Source organism: Chaetodon auriga, chromosome 19 (assembly GCF_051107435.1).
Source record: "Chaetodon auriga isolate fChaAug3 chromosome 19, fChaAug3.hap1, whole genome shotgun sequence".
NCBI classification, from domain to species: domain Eukaryota; kingdom Metazoa; phylum Chordata; class Actinopteri; order Chaetodontiformes; family Chaetodontidae; genus Chaetodon; species Chaetodon auriga.
The window spans coordinates 9,681,980-9,699,980 of NC_135092.1; the positions used below are offsets into that span (position 1 = coordinate 9,681,980).

General features: G+C 43.8%; 1 protein-coding gene across 1 annotated transcript; it reads right to left on the reverse strand.

Annotated features, from left to right (window-relative positions):
• Positions 1 to 3,682: 3,682 nt before the first annotated feature.
• On the reverse strand, positions 3,683 to 5,144 carry LOC143338314 (uncharacterized). Its single transcript, XM_076758615.1, has 4 exons — positions 5,018 to 5,144; positions 4,305 to 4,626; positions 4,004 to 4,100; positions 3,683 to 3,868 (listed from the first exon to the last, which is right to left on the reverse strand). The coding sequence occupies exons 1-4, from the start codon at positions 5,085 to 5,087 to the stop codon at positions 3,803 to 3,805; spliced, it is 555 nt and encodes a 184-aa protein (XP_076614730.1). The 5' UTR covers positions 5,088 to 5,144; the 3' UTR covers positions 3,683 to 3,802.
• Positions 5,145 to 18,001: the final 12,857 nt, after the last annotated feature.

Consider the following 18,001-nt stretch of genomic DNA (forward strand, 5'->3'; position numbering starts at 1 on the left):
ATCACCCCCTCCGCCCTCTGCCTTATCTTTCAATGGGCTGAGTCATACACACACTCTTGCTCACACCAAATATCCCTGACACTGATGTAGCAACTTTACATTTCACAAGGAGAGCGCAACCTCATTTTATGCTTCAGATACTCACTGACTCAAGCTGACACAGAACTCGATGCTCTGGCATCCCTGGGAGAAATAAGCTTCATTTGTGTGGCACCAGTCAGAAAGTGCCTCATTGAATAAAGGCATGACGCAAAGAGAGGAGTAACACGGGCAAATTAACTGTGACAAAGAAAAATAATGATTTTTTTAATAAAATGTCGAATGTAGCATTTATTTGCCTATTTTAGACACCTCCCTTTTCCTGAGAATCAAAGCCTAAATTACATTAACACACACGCACACACTCCCTTGCCCTAAGGACTATCATACCCAAATACAGTAGGTGTGTTTGCCAGACTGGTGGGGGATGGGAAGAGGAGGAGAAGGATGAAGAGGAGGCAAGTTAGAACCAGACTCAGGAGACAAGACCTGACAAGCCTGACGTGTCAGTGTAACATGCAGCAGTTCGAACATCTGTTGTGTGATTGTCCACTGCTTTCGTCCAAACCTAAATGTCTCAACAACGACTGGATGGACCACATTTGTGGTCCACAGAGGACAAATCCCACTAACTTTGGTGATCCCTTCATTTTGCTTTGAATGCCACCATCAGGTCAAAGTTTCAGCTTGTCTGCTGTCAGCTTGTAATGACATTTCCATCAGCCTCAGCTTCACTTAGCAAATGTTAGCCTGCTAATATGGTTAGCATGAGCCTATTACACTCTTATAACATTGACTTATGATGGATAGTTTTTTTTTAATACTAAAAGTGATGCTGCAGCCTCGCAGACTTGGCAGCATGGCTGTCTTGTCTGCCCATTTAAACCCTCCAATGCTTTCTTCTTTAGAAAATCATTTTGGTTAGTTTCAATGCGTTCGGGTCTTTAGAGATTAGTTGCTTAAGTAAATGAGCCTGAGTGATCATTGAAAGTGCTTGTAAACTCTTCAGAACATTAGTTATAATACACCACCCACAAAAAAAGTTGTCATGACTTGTTCATATCTATCAAACATAACCTAGTATATTTCATGTTTGCATGTAATTTACTGTGGTACAACAGTTGCTCAAAGACTGGTTCTTACCAAACACGAGTCAACACAGATTAGTCATTGTTATGTGGTTGTTGCAACATCAGCCCTCTGTTATGTTGTCAAACTCATGCCCCACTTCTTCATCCTTGTGCATGTGTTTCTAAAGACGTAAGGTAGGCACCAAAAATCTCTGTAACGTTCAGTTATAGTACACTTGGAAATGGTAATCTTAAAGAATGTTATTTCCAAGAATTACTGGGATTCTGTGGAGGGAGAGGAGCTCAGATGTCGAGAGGGATCTCAAAGCAGAAGTGTTGCTTTGTATTGAGGTGGTTTGGGAATGTGACCATGGTGCCTCTGCAGAACGCAAGGCAAATCACAATATGCTGGACGGATTGCATGTTCAATCTGGGCACGCTTTGGGATCTCCCAGGAGGGTTATGGAGTAATTAAAGATTTAGAACACCCTGTAACACATGAAAGTATACAAAAGTACAGTATGCAAGAAGATGTATGCAATTTAAGATGTGATGATGCCTTATGACATAAATCTAAAGACCTTGAACTTTGCTTTATTTGCATGAAAGAAATAGCATGTGTGGGGAAACCGAGTCTTGGACTGCTTGGTTATTTCACATTTTTGAAGATGGAAAAGCAGCACCCATGAGGGCTTATTGATAATTGCTGAAAAACAAGTTTCATCTCCTGATTCCAGTCCAGTTTACACAAAGCTGAGAGACACCCAGTCAACTCTTCAGTCCTTTACATAGTGAGATGAGTTTGTCTTGAAAGAAGAACAGCCTACTGTACATCACATCTTCATAGCAGCCTTTATCAATAACAACTGATATCAGTTTGCTTTGAGTTTGAGTTTCTCTGCCTTAAACAACTGCTGCATGTTTGTTGGTTCACACACACAAAAAAACATTTGCATAGCAAACCACACCTCCGTTTGTGTTCTCAGATATCCTGTGCACCTGAGTGTCTGAGTCAACAGGAGAGTTCACTCTAGGCAGAAAATATTCAATGACTTAGACTTAATGTTTGCTTTCTCAGGCTCCAATGTGACGCAGAGACGAGATGAGCACGCATGACTTCTGTTAAACTATGCACACTCACACACGTTTTTAGGTACAGAGTTAAGGTAGACATTTATCATATGTAAGGTAAGGGTACATGAATTGTACTTCTACATTGGTTTTCAAGTGTTCAACAGAAGAAGACACTATGTATTACTGCATTGCTAATTTTGTCAGGAGAGGACATACAGTATTATTAAGGTCATGAAGTAGTTTTTCATTCAGTTTCACTTTGCTTTGTAGGGCAGAATGAGATGCTATCAGACAGAGCAGTAAAAACATGCATGAACATGTCCTGACAACCTGTGGATTGAATTTGGCTGACAGACAGGTGGAAGAACGTCAACAAGGAGATCTGTTATACCAAATATGTTTCTGTGGAAGCAACATGTCACAAGGAGGCATTGCATCAAACTGACACCAAATTAGATAAGAGCTACAAACATGTGACATTTTGGCGGCACATACAAACTGTAAGGAGAGCTCGTAGGATGTCAGGGTGACCTGTGGTATACTTGGGATTTTGTGTTAACTTGGTGAATACATTGAGGAGAAAACGCTAACAAGCAGTGAGTTTAAACCATCAGCTCTAAACTAGGCTAATCTGATAAAAATAACCATCAACCAATCTATTATAAGTGTGGCGCACAGTCACGTACCAGACGGTATTAGCAGAAAGGCACCGCTATGACAGCACTGAAACAGTGTCACAACAGTAGCATTAGTAAGATATACAATATACATACATACAAATACTGTCTGGGGGTTGAAGAAACATGAAGCAGACGTTCCAAATGATGACAGACAGGTAAAGACAAAAAGGCAGACAGAGCAGACATGAAGAGATTAAACCTGGTGACAAATCTGTCTGCTTTTGAGTCAAAGGTTTTCACAGGATGTGGAAATGCTTATCACTTTATTAACAATAATGCACAAAATTAAAGTTGGTGTCCATGCAGACTTTGGACTAACGTCTGCAGCTGAAGGTCAACTGTCTCAAGAGATGTCTTTATGTGTATTGAGATGTAGGATCAAGATTCTAGACTTTGGTATACATACGTACTTCCTAAAACAAACTGGACAGTAAAGTATAAAGCAGTAAAGCGCTCCTGCTTTTTTTCTGTCTGTAAATCGAATGTCAGAATTAAAAGGTGCAACTCAAAGGTGTGTCAGTGCAAAGAAACGTAGTTGGCATCAGTCAAACAGCCTTAAGATATCAAATCTCCATAAGTGGAACTTTCTCCATGTTGACTCACTTTGCAGTGAATTGTAGATTGTATTTTGTCATAATCATGATCAAATGTCCATACCAATATAAGCTATCACGTGACCAAACTGCTACCTGCTTCTGAAACCAGGTTGTAATCAGTAAACTGTATATCGATACTGTCTTTGTTAGAGAGATTAAAAACAAGCAGTCTGATGTTTGGTTCATCCATTCTCACTTTTATTTCTCCAACAGTCTCCTTCAGTATGTTTAAACTGAAATGCATCCTCAGACATTAGTTGTGATGTCTGCAAATATAATGTAACAATCCATAGCCTCAGCCACTGGGTGTTAACTGGATGTCATATGTCAGAACACAGAACTTCTACTTGAGCTGCAGTGACTGTAACGCAAGTGGGGGGTTCTTCACATCTACTGGGGACTCCAGCTCCTGGAGAGAAGAAAAGATTGTACATTTTTTCCCTTAACTTATTCACAGAACATAACTTTATGACTGCATGTCATATTGCTGGATCAATACTTCAGGAGTAAACTGATGAGGCACTCGAGTGGCATGAGTTTCTACCTCAGAGTCTGAGTCGTAGTGTTCACACGGCAGGCCCATGTTGGCCATCAGAGTTTCCTTCTCTATGGATCTGCTTCTGATGGACGCCCAGGCTTGCCTGTTGAGACCAGATTGAAAAAGCCACATTTTAATTTCTGACACAGGTCACACAGGGACATAGCACAGAATAGCTCTGAGGTGCTGTAGGTGTAAAACACTTCAGCAGCTGACTTTAATGTTTAGTCTGTCCTGTCAAGCTCACAAAGTGTTAACTCCCTCTGGCCAGGGTACAAAAGAAAGCACTCTTTGTCATGGTCACTACCTTTTAGCAAAAATAAAAGCAGCAGCCATCAATATAGCGATGAGGCAGAAGATACCCAGGATCATCGCCACATTGCTTCGTCCAGCGTCGTCCTCTTGACAGAACTCGCCTTTGTAACCAGTCATACACTGGCAGCGAGTGACTTTGCCCTCAGTGATGCAGCTGCCGTGACCGTGGCAGTGTTGGACATCACAGGACGCAGAGTCTTTTTTAACTGGGAGAAGAGAGTTCTTTTGGCCGTTGAGTTGAGACGAGGAGGAAGACTGGGTAGGGCGGCCATCACTGGCTTTGGTCTTGAAAGAGGCTGAGTTTGTGTTTGGACCTAAGGAGAAAGGCAGCGCTAGTGACATGCATCATTAGACATATTCAAAACATATATACAAAAATAAAAAAAATAAAACTTACTGCTCTTCGTGTACTAAAAAATAGGGCTTATACTGACTGATGATGGTCAAAACATGTGGAAAAAAGAATGTTAAATACATGTAGTCTTAAATTTGAACATGGTAAATTCAGCATAATGAAACCAAGATGGTTCGTTCAGCATTATCATAACTGATACACACGGGATTATTATGATACCACCTCATCTACAGTTCCTTTTAGGGAATTAGGTAACTTAAGTTTACTTTGGAAATTTCAGATTCTTGCATATGAGTCACAATAAATCTGAGATCACTTAAAATCCCTTTTCAGTTTCTTCTCCAACTCACAGTCCTGCTCATCGGACTGGTCTGCACAGTCCAGATGTCCGTCGCAGAACTTGCTGCTGCTGATGCACATGCTCCCGTCAAAGCAGGATTCATGCCCAGTGGGGCAGCTGGGGAGCGCGGCACAGGAAGTGGCGTTGACAGCGGAGAAGCCCCGTCCGCATTTACAAGTCCGACCTCCGGGATAGGACAGGCACAGATGGGCACATCCGCCGTTGTTGTCGGAGCAGCTATTAGTTCCTGCAGGAAATGAGTAAAAGGGGATTAGCAAATTAAGCAGCACAAATCCTTGACTTTCTCTGGGAGGAAATTAAAGGGAGAGCTTTTCACACTTAAAGCATGAGCAAATAAACTAAAGCATCAAGATTATCTAAGTATAATTTTAAATGGACGGGTGGAGATTCAGCTGCATTTATTCAATTTTTATAGGATTCTGATTGGTTTCCTCTTTTAGTCTTTCTGGACTTTAGAGCTTAGCAAACGTGTTACTGTAGTTTCACACAATTACGTTCTATTATGGATAAACGCGTTCCCTTGTGTCAACATGCAGTTGCTCATATCAGGCAGTAATGTGGGAATAACGGTGGTGCACACCATAAAATGGGTTCGACCTCCTCCCATGTCAATCAATAGTCTTTTATGGCTATACACACAAATCAGGGCCTTCTGGCTCTCTGTGCTGACATAATCTGCTTTGGCAGTGGAGGCAGACTTCCAGTGCCAGACTGAGGAAAGCAGTTTGGGTTGAGTCCAGGAAATGTGAAACAGAGGTGCGCTGATGTTTGTTTTTCATTCTGGATGTGTGCAAATTAATACAGACATTGTTTGAAATTCTGTCCAGAGATGTGAAAAATGTGAAGACATCACTTTGGGAAACTTTGATAAGCTTTTTAAATTTTTTTGACAATTATAGACGCAGATTAACCGATAATGAGAAAAAAAACGTTAGTTGCAGCCCTGGTTGGATTTCACAGAAATAAAAGTGAATGTGATCTTGAAGTTTGTGAAGCAACTTGTCTTGGATTTAATATTTTGGGAGTCAGAGAATCCCAGTATTTGTAACTTCATGGTTGTGCTTTAGTTCTAGTTTTAGCAGATACTGTGCTTGCAGAACTTCATAAGTGACTTCATTTTTGTGTATAGCATAAGCAAGAGGAGTGTCAGCCAAGTGTCAAGTGTGTGTCTGAGCTCAATTCATCATCGCTCTTTTTCCAGTGCAAGACACACAGTAACAAGACTGGGCTCTCCCACAGCTTGCCAAGCCCCATCTCTGCGCAGGTATCACATCACTCTGACGTCCATTCAACTATTCACCTCAAACTTCGACTAAGTGAGTCTTTTCATTGAGGCCTGAGTGTCCGATAACGCTTGTTCTGCTCCCTGCATTCAGGAACAGAGGGGAGAGTTGAGGTGGAAATAAAAGCGTGCTGACGGTGTAATTCCTGATTTGTGACTAGCGCATTGGTTGGACGTGCTTCTGTTCCACGGATTGTTGGTTAACATTACAAACCTGGGCAGGTATTAACGCATTGTGTAACATTGTGTGAAGAGGATTTCAGTGTTGACCAGCCACTTTCACAGTCTCATGTCACGATTGTTCAAGTGGTTGCGAAATTGCCATTGAACAGTTACTGGTTAATCAGCACCATAGTTGATAGGTTGCTTAAAACATAGCTGGAATAAATATGCATGTGTTATGTGCATGTTGTGATTCATGCTATTGTTTCATATTATGCGCTATCAGTTATTTGGTTGTGTTGTAAATCACCCACACAACAGCTGCACCGGTCATTTAGTAAAAGTAAGAGACTCTACTCCAAACAATCTGGCTTTTTAAAGCCAGTCAGTGTCACACTGTCATTCTGTTTTGTCCTCCATTGCACTCTGATTTCAAGTGTTTTATCTTGCTCCATATTATGTTTCAGTCATAGTGATACCTGCTCCATCTCCCTCCTCAGACTCTTTGCAGTCACAGGCTGTTCTGGAATATTTTTTCTACATCCTGTCATGCCTCACCTGCCATCTAGTGGCCATCAGAGAGCGCTTCTCATTGGTCTCCCCTCTGTTGAGATCCCCTGCCTTTAAATCTGCTCATCTTAACTATCAGCCTGAGCAAACAGTATGTAGAGGACAGCTTTCAGTACAGTTTGCTTCCCTGCAGGTTTCCTTTCACCTGTCACCCTCCTGAAAGCTGCTCTTTTCCTGACTTTGTTCCATTGTACTTGTTCACTCGACTCTGCCTGCCTCCCTGTTGCAGATTGTCACCATACTACTGACCAAGACAACTGTTTTTTTTTTTTTTACTCAGCCTGATGTGTTAAAACTCTATAGATACCTACCAGACTGACTGTCGCTGCTGTAGGCTCTGACCTCCACCAGGCTGGTCTTTGTCTCAAACCACAGTTGGTTAGGCTGGAGACCGTCACTGAACCACAGTTTGGTTACATCTGCAGTTTGGAGAAACACACACACACACACACACACACACACACACACACACACACACACACACACACACACACAAACACACACACACACACACACACACACACACACACACACACACACAAAAACCCTCAACAACTACTGATGTTTGTACAGTGCAGAAATCAGAAGCTACTGCGTTAAGTGAGGAAACACTTGATGTTCACTCATTAGTCAGACTGAATATTAAGATTTGAAAGGAGCAATGAAGGGCCTAATGGAGAGTGGAAAAGTGCTGGTGATTACAAATGGACACTTAAAGATGTCCAAGAGTCGACGCTGGCACAAAGAGGTTGACTGAATAATTCATTGTTACATTATTCAATGATGCCATCTGCTGCCTGAAGGGGAGAAAGACGGATGAGACGAAGGTGAAAGCAGATGAATGAGAAATGAAAGGACAGAGTTAAGTGGAACAGAAGGTGGGTGTTTGAGTCTTCAGAGCAGGGTATACATACCTTTGTCCAGGGTGATCCAGAGGAGGATGTTCTCAGTATGTGTGAAGGAAATGGGGAAACCTGGCCCCGTTTTGTACTGTTTATATCCTGCTCCGTCCACTCCAATAGAGCTGATTACACCTTCACCTGGAGAGGAGAGTAATCAGACAGGTGCACACAAGCAGGCAGAGGTTAAGTCGTCAAACACATGAGAATTTCATTTCCTCACCTGCGTCCACCCAGTAGATCACAGTTCCCTGATTGGAAAAGACCAGTGAGGTGGGGGCGCTCGACTTCCTCCACAGAACTGCTTTGTTACGGCCGTCCATCCAGGCACAGTCCACCTCTGTCTGGCTCTTCCCACCTGCCACAACTGTTGCTGTGTAGCAAAGTCTTCCTGAGGGGGGATGCAGTGCAATGGATGTGGTGCCCTGAAAGGTCCATCAAGACATGGGTTAAATTGATCTGGAAAAGCAAATTACTGGGGAAAATATGTGTCTTGGAGCAAGCAAGGAAAGGAAATCAGAGAAATATCGGGGGTAAAAGAGGATAAATGACTCTACTGTCTTAATGTACATCAGAGGTCCTCCATGTTTCTGCTGATAATTATACAATAAATGCAATACTAAAGAGGCAGCTACGAGTAAATTTGTTTCTTTCAATGTTACATGAGTCTTCAGTCTACGATAAATTAGCATTTACAATAGAAAAGCTCCAACCATTACAGTTAAATTTGACAGATATTTTGCACTCTGCTTTGGATAACTAAGCATTTTGTTTGCTTCATGAACATCTTACAGGGTTACCTCAAAACTAATATTACTGTGCAGAATTTGTGAGTTCGTTAGAGCCAGTCGGAAGGACTAGATTTGTTGGTAGTTGTTGGTAATAGTGAAATACATCTTCTGAACAGTCTGATAATCTTAGATTTAGATAAACTTAGAAAAACTACAGTTCAACAATGTTCATTTATCACTTTTGTTAATTTACATTTTGTAAAAAAAATTCCATAAACTTTCAAAACTATGACTTTTAGTGCAGGAGGCCATTTGTCAGGACAAAATCAGAATATCCACAGAAACCGCAGTGAAGTCAAAAGAAGCTGTCAGAGGTAAAGGAGATGATAAAATGAGCAGAAAAGAACAACTGGAAACAGTGAAGCTGAGCCTCCATCACCTTCAGTGATCCCTGTAGCAGTGAGGTGGTGTAGCCATCGTGGCGCGAGGTCACGTGGAGATCGGGCCTCTGGGTGCTGCTCCAGTAGAGGTTGGAGGTCACCCAGTCAACTGCCAGAGCCCTGACTAAGTCATCCTTGTGGGAAGTTAAATTAAAGTTACATAATTGAAGACTCAGTCATCTGCAGCAACTGTTAATGCAGCCATCTTATTTTACAGCTGGGGGTCCATCGAAAATAAAAACCAGAAAACATAGAAATGGCTTAAAATGACATTTTCGCAACAATTTGAGAAGTTGCCATTTCCCTGGAAAAGCTGTTAATCCCTACCCTCAGCTTCAGGATTTGTCCAGAGGGTGTCAGTCCCTGTCTCGACCTGGAGCTGCTCAGTTTCAGCACATCCACAGATCCTTGTCCTGTATCAGCCACATACAGAGAAAGCTCCTGGATGGAAACGTCCAGTCCTGAGGCCTCCGTTATTCCGGGAAGGGCTAATACACGGCTGTTAGGCATTTTTTTCAGAGCAACACCATCACGATGCATGGAGTGCAAATAAATCTGCAAGCAGTGGGAGGATGAGATAACAAGAGGGAAGGAGCAAGAGTAAGCAGAAAAAGGGAAAGAAGAAAGGATCCATTAAAAAGGCCTCCAACCAGAGAGGTTTCTCAAGTTTGCTTAGCAGAGCTGGTCTGGACACCACAAAGAGACCATTCACCTGGTAGACTGTTGAACGAGACAAAAGCAGGATGAAAGATGACTCCATGGGCAGAGAGCAGGTAATCATGTCCTTGGAAAGCAGCATCCCCTTTGGGCATCGGCAAACTGCTGTAGGCCCCTTCACCGCTGAAGCTCCTGGTGACCCCGGTGCTCCAGACCTGCCCCTCACTGCTGGGGCCAGGAGGCAGAGGTGGGAGCACTGTAGCTGGTCACAGGGGCTGGATATGGCGGGTTGGGAAAGGACATGCATCAGCTGGGGAGAGAGCGAACACAGGGACATAACTGTGACATAATACTGTAGTCTTCATGCCCGAACTACCCATTCAGCTGGCCTCTAAGACATTCATGGTTGCAGTCAACAGTGATATATTCATAAAATGTAAATATATTCAAATAATTAAGTTCTTTAGGAGTTACAACCACACCAATGGAAGTTGAAGACTCACTTTCAGTCCAAATGGCTGCCCCGGTCTCTTCAGAAGGACCTTCTGATCTTTGCCTGTGGTCTTGTCAGCTGAACGGATGGTTCGTCTTTTGGTGTCAGACCAGAAGACTCTGTCATTGAAGACGGCCACAGAGAAAGGGCTCGGTGTTTCGGCTAACTGGAGGATCTAGTGAGGGAAGGGTATCACCATCACAGTTCACCAGCTAACAGTATATGTCATGTCAAAATCAGAACATGTCCTCAAATGATGCTAAAACTTTGTGGATTGACTTGTCTTTACCTTGACGTCGTCTCCTTCCAGAGAGGCGGAGCCAATGCAGCGCAGTTTCTCGTCGGCCCAGTAGACCCTGTTATCCAGGAGGTCATAGGCCAGACTGACCGGCCAGCTCAAGTTTCGGCTCACCACCACCTTCCTCTTTGAGCCGTCCATCCCAGACCGCTCGATCTGAGGGCTGCTGCCAATCTCAGACCAAAGCATCAACCTGAAAATGTTGATTATGAAATACATGTGATGATGAAAGATTTGGGGTTGAAATTGAGGGTAAACATGATTTTTCAGGTTGAGCACCTTACCCTCTGTGTGGCAGCAGGACTAATGAGCTTGGCTGTTCCAGATCTTCACCCAGCACCACAGTGTAGTCCTGAGATCTCACTGTGGTATCACTGAGTTTCACAGCCAGAATCTGGCCCACCAGTCCGTCCACCCAGTACAGGTTCTTACCAACCCAGTCCACCGCAATGAAATCCGACTTCACTCCTTAAATGAGATTTCATTCCAGCACTGAAAATTAGGGTTACAGTCTAAACTCACGGATTAATAAACACATTCATTCAATTTCTATTATCTCATCCTTTTCTTCAAATCTTGTTGATGTAGTGAACCATTCAAACAGACAACTGTAGGGCTCCTGAGAGCAGCCGTACCTTTGATGAGTGTCCCTTTGTTGTTTGAGTTATTCATGTCAGCCCAGCGGATGCTCTGATAGTCGGGGCTCAGCCAGTAAACTCTCCGTTGAGGCCAGTGATAATCCAGGGAGAAGACTGGCCGACTTGCAGAGGACAGAAGACGCAAGGTGCTACTATGTACCCCCAGTAGTAACAGCTCGGACTGCACTGACGCCAGAAGCAAAGGCTCATCTACAGATGCAAACATGACCAGTGAGTTTTTCTGGGTTTTCTACAGATGGAGTAACATCAACCAAAATGACAGCATGAAAATTCAAGAACAAAAATCATTGGACTCACATGGCCTTTGGTGTCTACACCTACAGTACCTTTGGTCTTGCAGCTTTTGTTGTCAGGCTCTAAGTAGAAGCCAGGATGGCAATGACAGGTGTAGGACCCACGGGTGTTCAGGCAGGTGTGTTTGCATACGTCCTGTGGCACTGCATTGCACTCATCAGTGTCCACACAGGACGCAGCATTGGAGTGTAGTCTGAAACCAGCAGAGCAGTAGCACCTCTGCAGGAAGCCAAGCAGGAATGAGCTTTGTGCAGACATTCAAATGCAAACAGAGCTAAATTGTTGATGTACAGTAGTCTGGTTGTGACAGACTGATGAAACAGTGGAAAACCACATACACATCTGTTCTGTACTGACCGGCCCATTTGGGGTGCTGATACAGTGATGGTCGCACTGAGGAGCTGATGGGCTGGAGCAGTTACGTAGAGCACATCCCGCACCCTCATCCGAGCTGTCTGCACAGTTGGTGAAGCCATTACACACCAGGCGGGGGTCCATACACTCACCACTGCCACACTGATAAAGGTGAGAGGGGCATTTTCTCTGGCTGCCTGTGTAAACAGAGGCAGACTCACTGTGACTCCATGGTAATTAAAATACACTTCACTGTATTGGACAGCATTTCCCCCTCATATGTAGGTTTCATCACTTATCTATAAGTGATCCACTTATAAACAATATTATAAATGGGTCACTTTTTATGGTGTATATCAACTCTTAACTTAATCCTCTCCAAATAGGTGTGATTGCACCCAATGATGTATGACAACAAAAGCTAATTTCTTCAAAAATATTTGAGAACAAACATGCTCACATTTGTCCTCATCCAGGCCGTTGTGACAGTCCTTCTTCCCGTCACACCTCCAGGACAGAGGGATACACTGATCGCTGTCTCCACACTGCCACTGGTAGTCCCTGCACTTTGCTGGTGGTGATATGCAGTTCTGGATACAAATGATGAGACCAAGCTTCAACCACTGCCTCCCAACCTCACATGCAAAGCTCCAGTATACATTATTACAAAGCAGTAAATGTTTGAGAAACAAGGAAAGTCTCCCTCAATTGTTGCCTCTGTTCATTAATACAGATTTATTTCACCTCACTCTTTTTTACCTTCTCATCTGACCCATCTTTGCAGTCGTCCTCGCCATCGCAGAGCCACTCTCTCTGCAGGCACTCGTGGCTATGTGGGCATTGGAGCTGTGCCGGGCAGTGCGGAGGTCTTGTGCAATCCACCTCATCAGAGTGGTCGCTGCAGTCAGCATATCCGTCGCATCTCAGAGCCTCAGACACACACTGACCGCTAGCACAGCGATACTGGTTCATTGCACAGGCCACCAAACCTGAACATATGAAAACAGTTTGTAGAAATGTTTCACATTCATGTGTATTTTGCAAACATTGAACGCAAGATTTGCTGGTTTGATCTCAGTTTCTGTACATATGGGCATCACACACCACATTTTTCCTCATCTGACCCATCAGCGCAGTCTCTCTCGCCATCACACAGGAAGGTCTTTGGTATACAGCGAGTGTTGTTATCACAGCGCTGATGGCAGCCCTCCATCAGAGTCGAACAGTCCGTTTCATCCGATCGGTCTTGACAATCGTTCTGCCCGTCACACACACGCTCCTGTGGGATGCATCTATTCCCGTGAGCACACTGGAACTCAGCTGGGGAAGAGAAAAGAGACTCGTCAAGGATTATCAATTGCATGTCGAGCATCTATTTTCAAAACTTATCACTGACGGATTGAACACAAACTATCCAGTTCACCAGTTATTTTCCATTTATTTCTGATGTTTTTTCTGGCCACGATCAAACATAGTTCTGCATTAAAAAGAAATTCAATTTAGACATCTGTACTGATAAATGTGATTGGAAAACACAGAAGAAGTGAGAATGAAATATGGCGTTCATAGCATTGCTTCAACAATACTGAAAACAGATTCACACACACTCGCCCTTCACATTAGAAATGACTATGTAACATTGTCCATGTGACTGAAACAGCTGATTGCGGCACTGCTTTAAGCTGCTTATTACCAGCTGAATGCACAAAACAAACCTGCTTTGCACTGAGCAGCACATCCCTCTTCATCCGATCCATCCTGGCAGTCCCGCTCTCCGTCACACACATGGCTGTACATAACACACTCCAGGCCATCCTTACATGGCTTGAAACCTTTGCGGCACCTCAGTGGAGCTGATCTGGCACTGAGCCCGTTAATGGAGGCTTGGCAGAGAGAAAATGATGCATTCAGCGGGTTACGAAGACACCCAGTTCAGATTTTGAGATCAGGGCAAGGAAACAGGGGGATTGTTTTCTTTGATTAATAAATGGTGTAAGTGAAGTTATGGGGACTCCAGGTGGTTAGTTGGTGGAAGTGTTATCTATACCAATTATCTTATTTGCTTACGGGGAGCTGTGGGATCTGCTAATTGACACTGCTTCTCATCTGAGCTGTCGGGACAGTGGGCACGACCGTCACACAGTTGCATCCTGGGAACGCACGCCCTCCGGTCGCTGCACAAGAAATCATCTGATGTGTAGGAAGACAAAGAATCAATTTGAGGAGCATGAGGTAGTGAATATACCAGTGGAGGTCTTGCAAAAATAGCTACTAAATCCTTTATGTGGGATCTCAAAGCCATCCACTGTACAGCATCTGCACTGTGGAAGAACATTCAAACTAGAGCACTCATTATTAGTTTGCCAGATTCATAAAGTATTGCGATCTCTGCCTGATGGCCATCACTGGATTCAGACTGACCTGGGTTATTACACTGGAACACACAGTTCTTTTCATCGAATCCATCAGGGCAGTCTCTCTGTCCATCACACAGCTGCTTTTGAGAGATACACTGTGATGAACCTGGACAAAGAACTGACGGAGTGATGCAACCTGATGGAGAAGTGAGAACGGGGGACACTGTTGTTGCAGCAATAACAGGATCTGGAAAGGGGAAAAATAAGTGTTAACTGGCTAGTTAATGCTCGAGTAAGCCAAAACAAATAAGAAAGATTTTTACTGTGTTTATTCTATTAGATGTCCATTGCTAGGTTTGTCCATCTACACAGCTTTCAAAATTTTACTGGTGTAAAGAATGAAAACTAGAAAACCGACTCTGAAGACTTACTGCATCCCTCCTCATCCGTGCCATCTACACAGTCTTTCTCTCCATCGCACAGCAATTTCTTGGGGATGCAGCGCTTGCCGTCGGCGCAGTGATGTTCGCAGCTCTTGGTTCGCTCACTGCAGTCCAGTTCATCAGACTGGTCCCGACACTGTGACTTCCCATCACACACTTGAGCCTTAGGGATGCACATGTTCCCGTGAGAGCACTGAAACTCACCTAGGGTTGGGTACAAATAAAAGCTATGACTATATGAATGAAACAGCGTGACAGCTAATCTTAGTAGTTTCTGTCTACTTTCTTTAATGTTCCTTTATCATTTAACTGAATGGTTGAGTGAGTTAAACATTTGAAGTGAAACAACCTTCTTTGCAGGTTTCTGGGCATCCCTGTTCATCCGAGCCATCCACACAGTCATTCTCCCCGTCACATACGTGGCTGTATAAAACACACTCCGTGCCGTCTTTACATGGCTTCGAGCCCTTGCGACACTTCAGGACGGTTGTGGGAGCTGCGGGAGGAGCTACACTCGGACAGTTGACCTCATCTGAGCTATCGTGGCAATGAGAGTGACCGTCGCAAACCAGACTCTTGGAGACGCAGCTCCTGCGGTCCTTGCAGCGGAAGTCAGCTGAGGAGGAAGACATTTAATTGATCAGACATAACAGCAAAGCAACAAGATAACAGAGAAAAAACTGTCTCAATCAGCTTGTAATTTGACTACTCACTCTTGGAAGGGCATCTTTTCACACAGTTCTCATCAGAGCCATCGGGACAGTCTTTCTTTCCATCACAAAACTGTGTTGGGTTGATACATAAAGAAGAACCTGGACACAGAACTGAAGGACTGGTGCAGGCTGGCTTGGTGGGAGGCTCAGTGAAGGGTGTGACTGGTAAAGGGGATTCATTTAAGTTTTGTGCAGCAGTGGTTGGGCCAATCTCTACAGCACCTAAAAAAATGATGGAAACAGTAAATAGAAGTTTATAGTTTTATTTTATTGCATACATTACACTGATTACATTATTGGAATGAACATAAATATAGGCTTAGGTCCAAGATCTCTAGCCATTTCCATCTTAAGCCATAAGTATCACTGCCTTTTCTGCATTACTAACCTCTCAAAATGATTGTGAAAATGATACATATATGTAAAAGATGTACCTAAATTTCATTCAAATGAATATAGCCTATTGGCCTGGCTATTTTAGGCATGCAACTACAGGATTTATAAGATTAAGGAAAAGCTTGATAATTGCAGAAAATCTGACAAGAAACACAGCTGCTGTATTTGCCAATGCATATTTTCCCGTCTACAAAGCATCTTCACATTTATTCCGCTTTGCAAAGGCAACATTTCAACAGAAACTCACCACATCCTTCTTCATCTGACCCATCCCGGCAGTCTCTCTCTCCATCACAAACATGGCTGAAGAGAACACATTCTGTCCCATCTCCACACAGCCTGGAGCCCATGCGACACTTCAGGACGTTTACTGGAGCTGCGCGAGGAGCTACACTCGGACAGTTGACCTCATCTGAGCTATCGTGGCAATGAGAGCGACCGTCGCAAACCAGACTCTTGGAGACGCAGCTCCTGCGGTCTTTGCAGCGGAAGTCAGCTACAGAGGGCAAAACAATATTAAGTGAACAATATTCAAAGACATGACTAGAATTGCATCACAGTTGCTCTTTCTACTTTAAAGAATAATTGACATTGTTGTGTTGGTTCACACCACTACCTGTCCACAGTGACACTTTATCTCAAAGAACCAAATGTAGTAACATCACAACTCACTCTTGTAAGGGCATCTTTTCACACAGTTCTCATCAGAGCCATCGGGACAGTCTTTCTTTCCGTCACAAAACTGTGTTGGGTTGATGCATAAAGAAGAACCTGGACACAGAACTGAAGGACTGGTGCAGGGTGGCTTGGTGGGAGGCTCAGTTAATAGCTTGATGGGTGCAGGAGATTCATTTAACTGGAGATTCTCTACAAGAATGGTAGTGGCAGTGTTTGCAGCATCTGGAAATATCACACCAGGAGTTAGCTGGACAAGTGTGCTTCTTTTACATTTATGACCTTTGTTAAAGCGACCATTAAATGAACACTCACCACATCCTTCTTCATCTGATCCATCCCGACAGTCTTTCTCTCCATCACACACATGGCTGAAGAGAACACATTCTGTCCCATCTCCACACAGTCTGGAGCCCATGCGACACCTCAGGACGTTTACTGGAGCGGTGCGAGGAGCTACACTCGGACAGTTGACCTCATCTGAGCTATCGTGGCAATGAGAGCGACCGTCGCAAACCAGACTCTTGGAGACGCAGCTCCTGCGGTCTTTGCAGCGGAAGTCGTCTAGATAGAAATTACAGAAAAATTAAGCTTTCCTAGTTTCAGGACACTTTGGAAAAAAATCTTTTGAGAGCAAATCATTTCACGTTAGAGATTAGAGGGAAATAAACAACATTTGGGGTTAAGGACAAGGTAAACTCCAAATGTATTGCTTACTTCTTGAGGGACATTTTTTCACACAGTTCTCTTCATCAAAGCCATCCGGACAGTCGTCATATCCATTGCAAAACTGGCTTGGGGAAATGCAGAGGTGGGCAGAAGAATGGGGACAGAGCACAGAGGGGCTGCTGCAGGCCGGCACAGTCTGAGCAGGAGGTTTGGTAGTAGGTGGCTTTTCGTTTGACGCATCAGTATTTGGTTTTGTTGGAGTCGTGGTCTGCTCTGTGGCATCTTGAAGATCAACATGGTAAAGGTAAAACAAATATGAGTTAAATTAGTGTTTGTCATATAATAGATTGCATATGTAATCTATGCTGTGACTGCAACTTTCCCAGTACCTGAGATTATGTCTTAAACTCACCACATCCCTGTTCATCTGATCCATCCCGACAGTCTTTCTCCCCATCACACAAGTGGCTGTATAACACACACTCGCTGCCGTCTTTACATGGCTTTGAGCCCATGCGACACTTCAGGACATTTGGCCGAGCTGCAGGAGGAGCTACGGTGGGACAGCCGACCTCGTCTGAGCCATCACGACAGTGAGAGCGACCGTCACACACGAAATTCCTGGAGAGACAACTCCTCCCGTCCTTGCACTTGAAATCATCTAAAATTGGAAATTAGAGCAAAAAGGAAAAGATTACAAGAAACTGTCAAAGCTGGAAAAATAAAGTCAGTCAGTGGTGCATATATTCACTACTCACATGATTTTAGGGCTGTTTTGCCCATTGAAACAAATAGTAAGACTGATGCTTTACCTTTAGATGGACATGTGGTTACACAAAGATCCTCATCATCTCCATCAGGGCAGTCCTTTACCCCGTCAC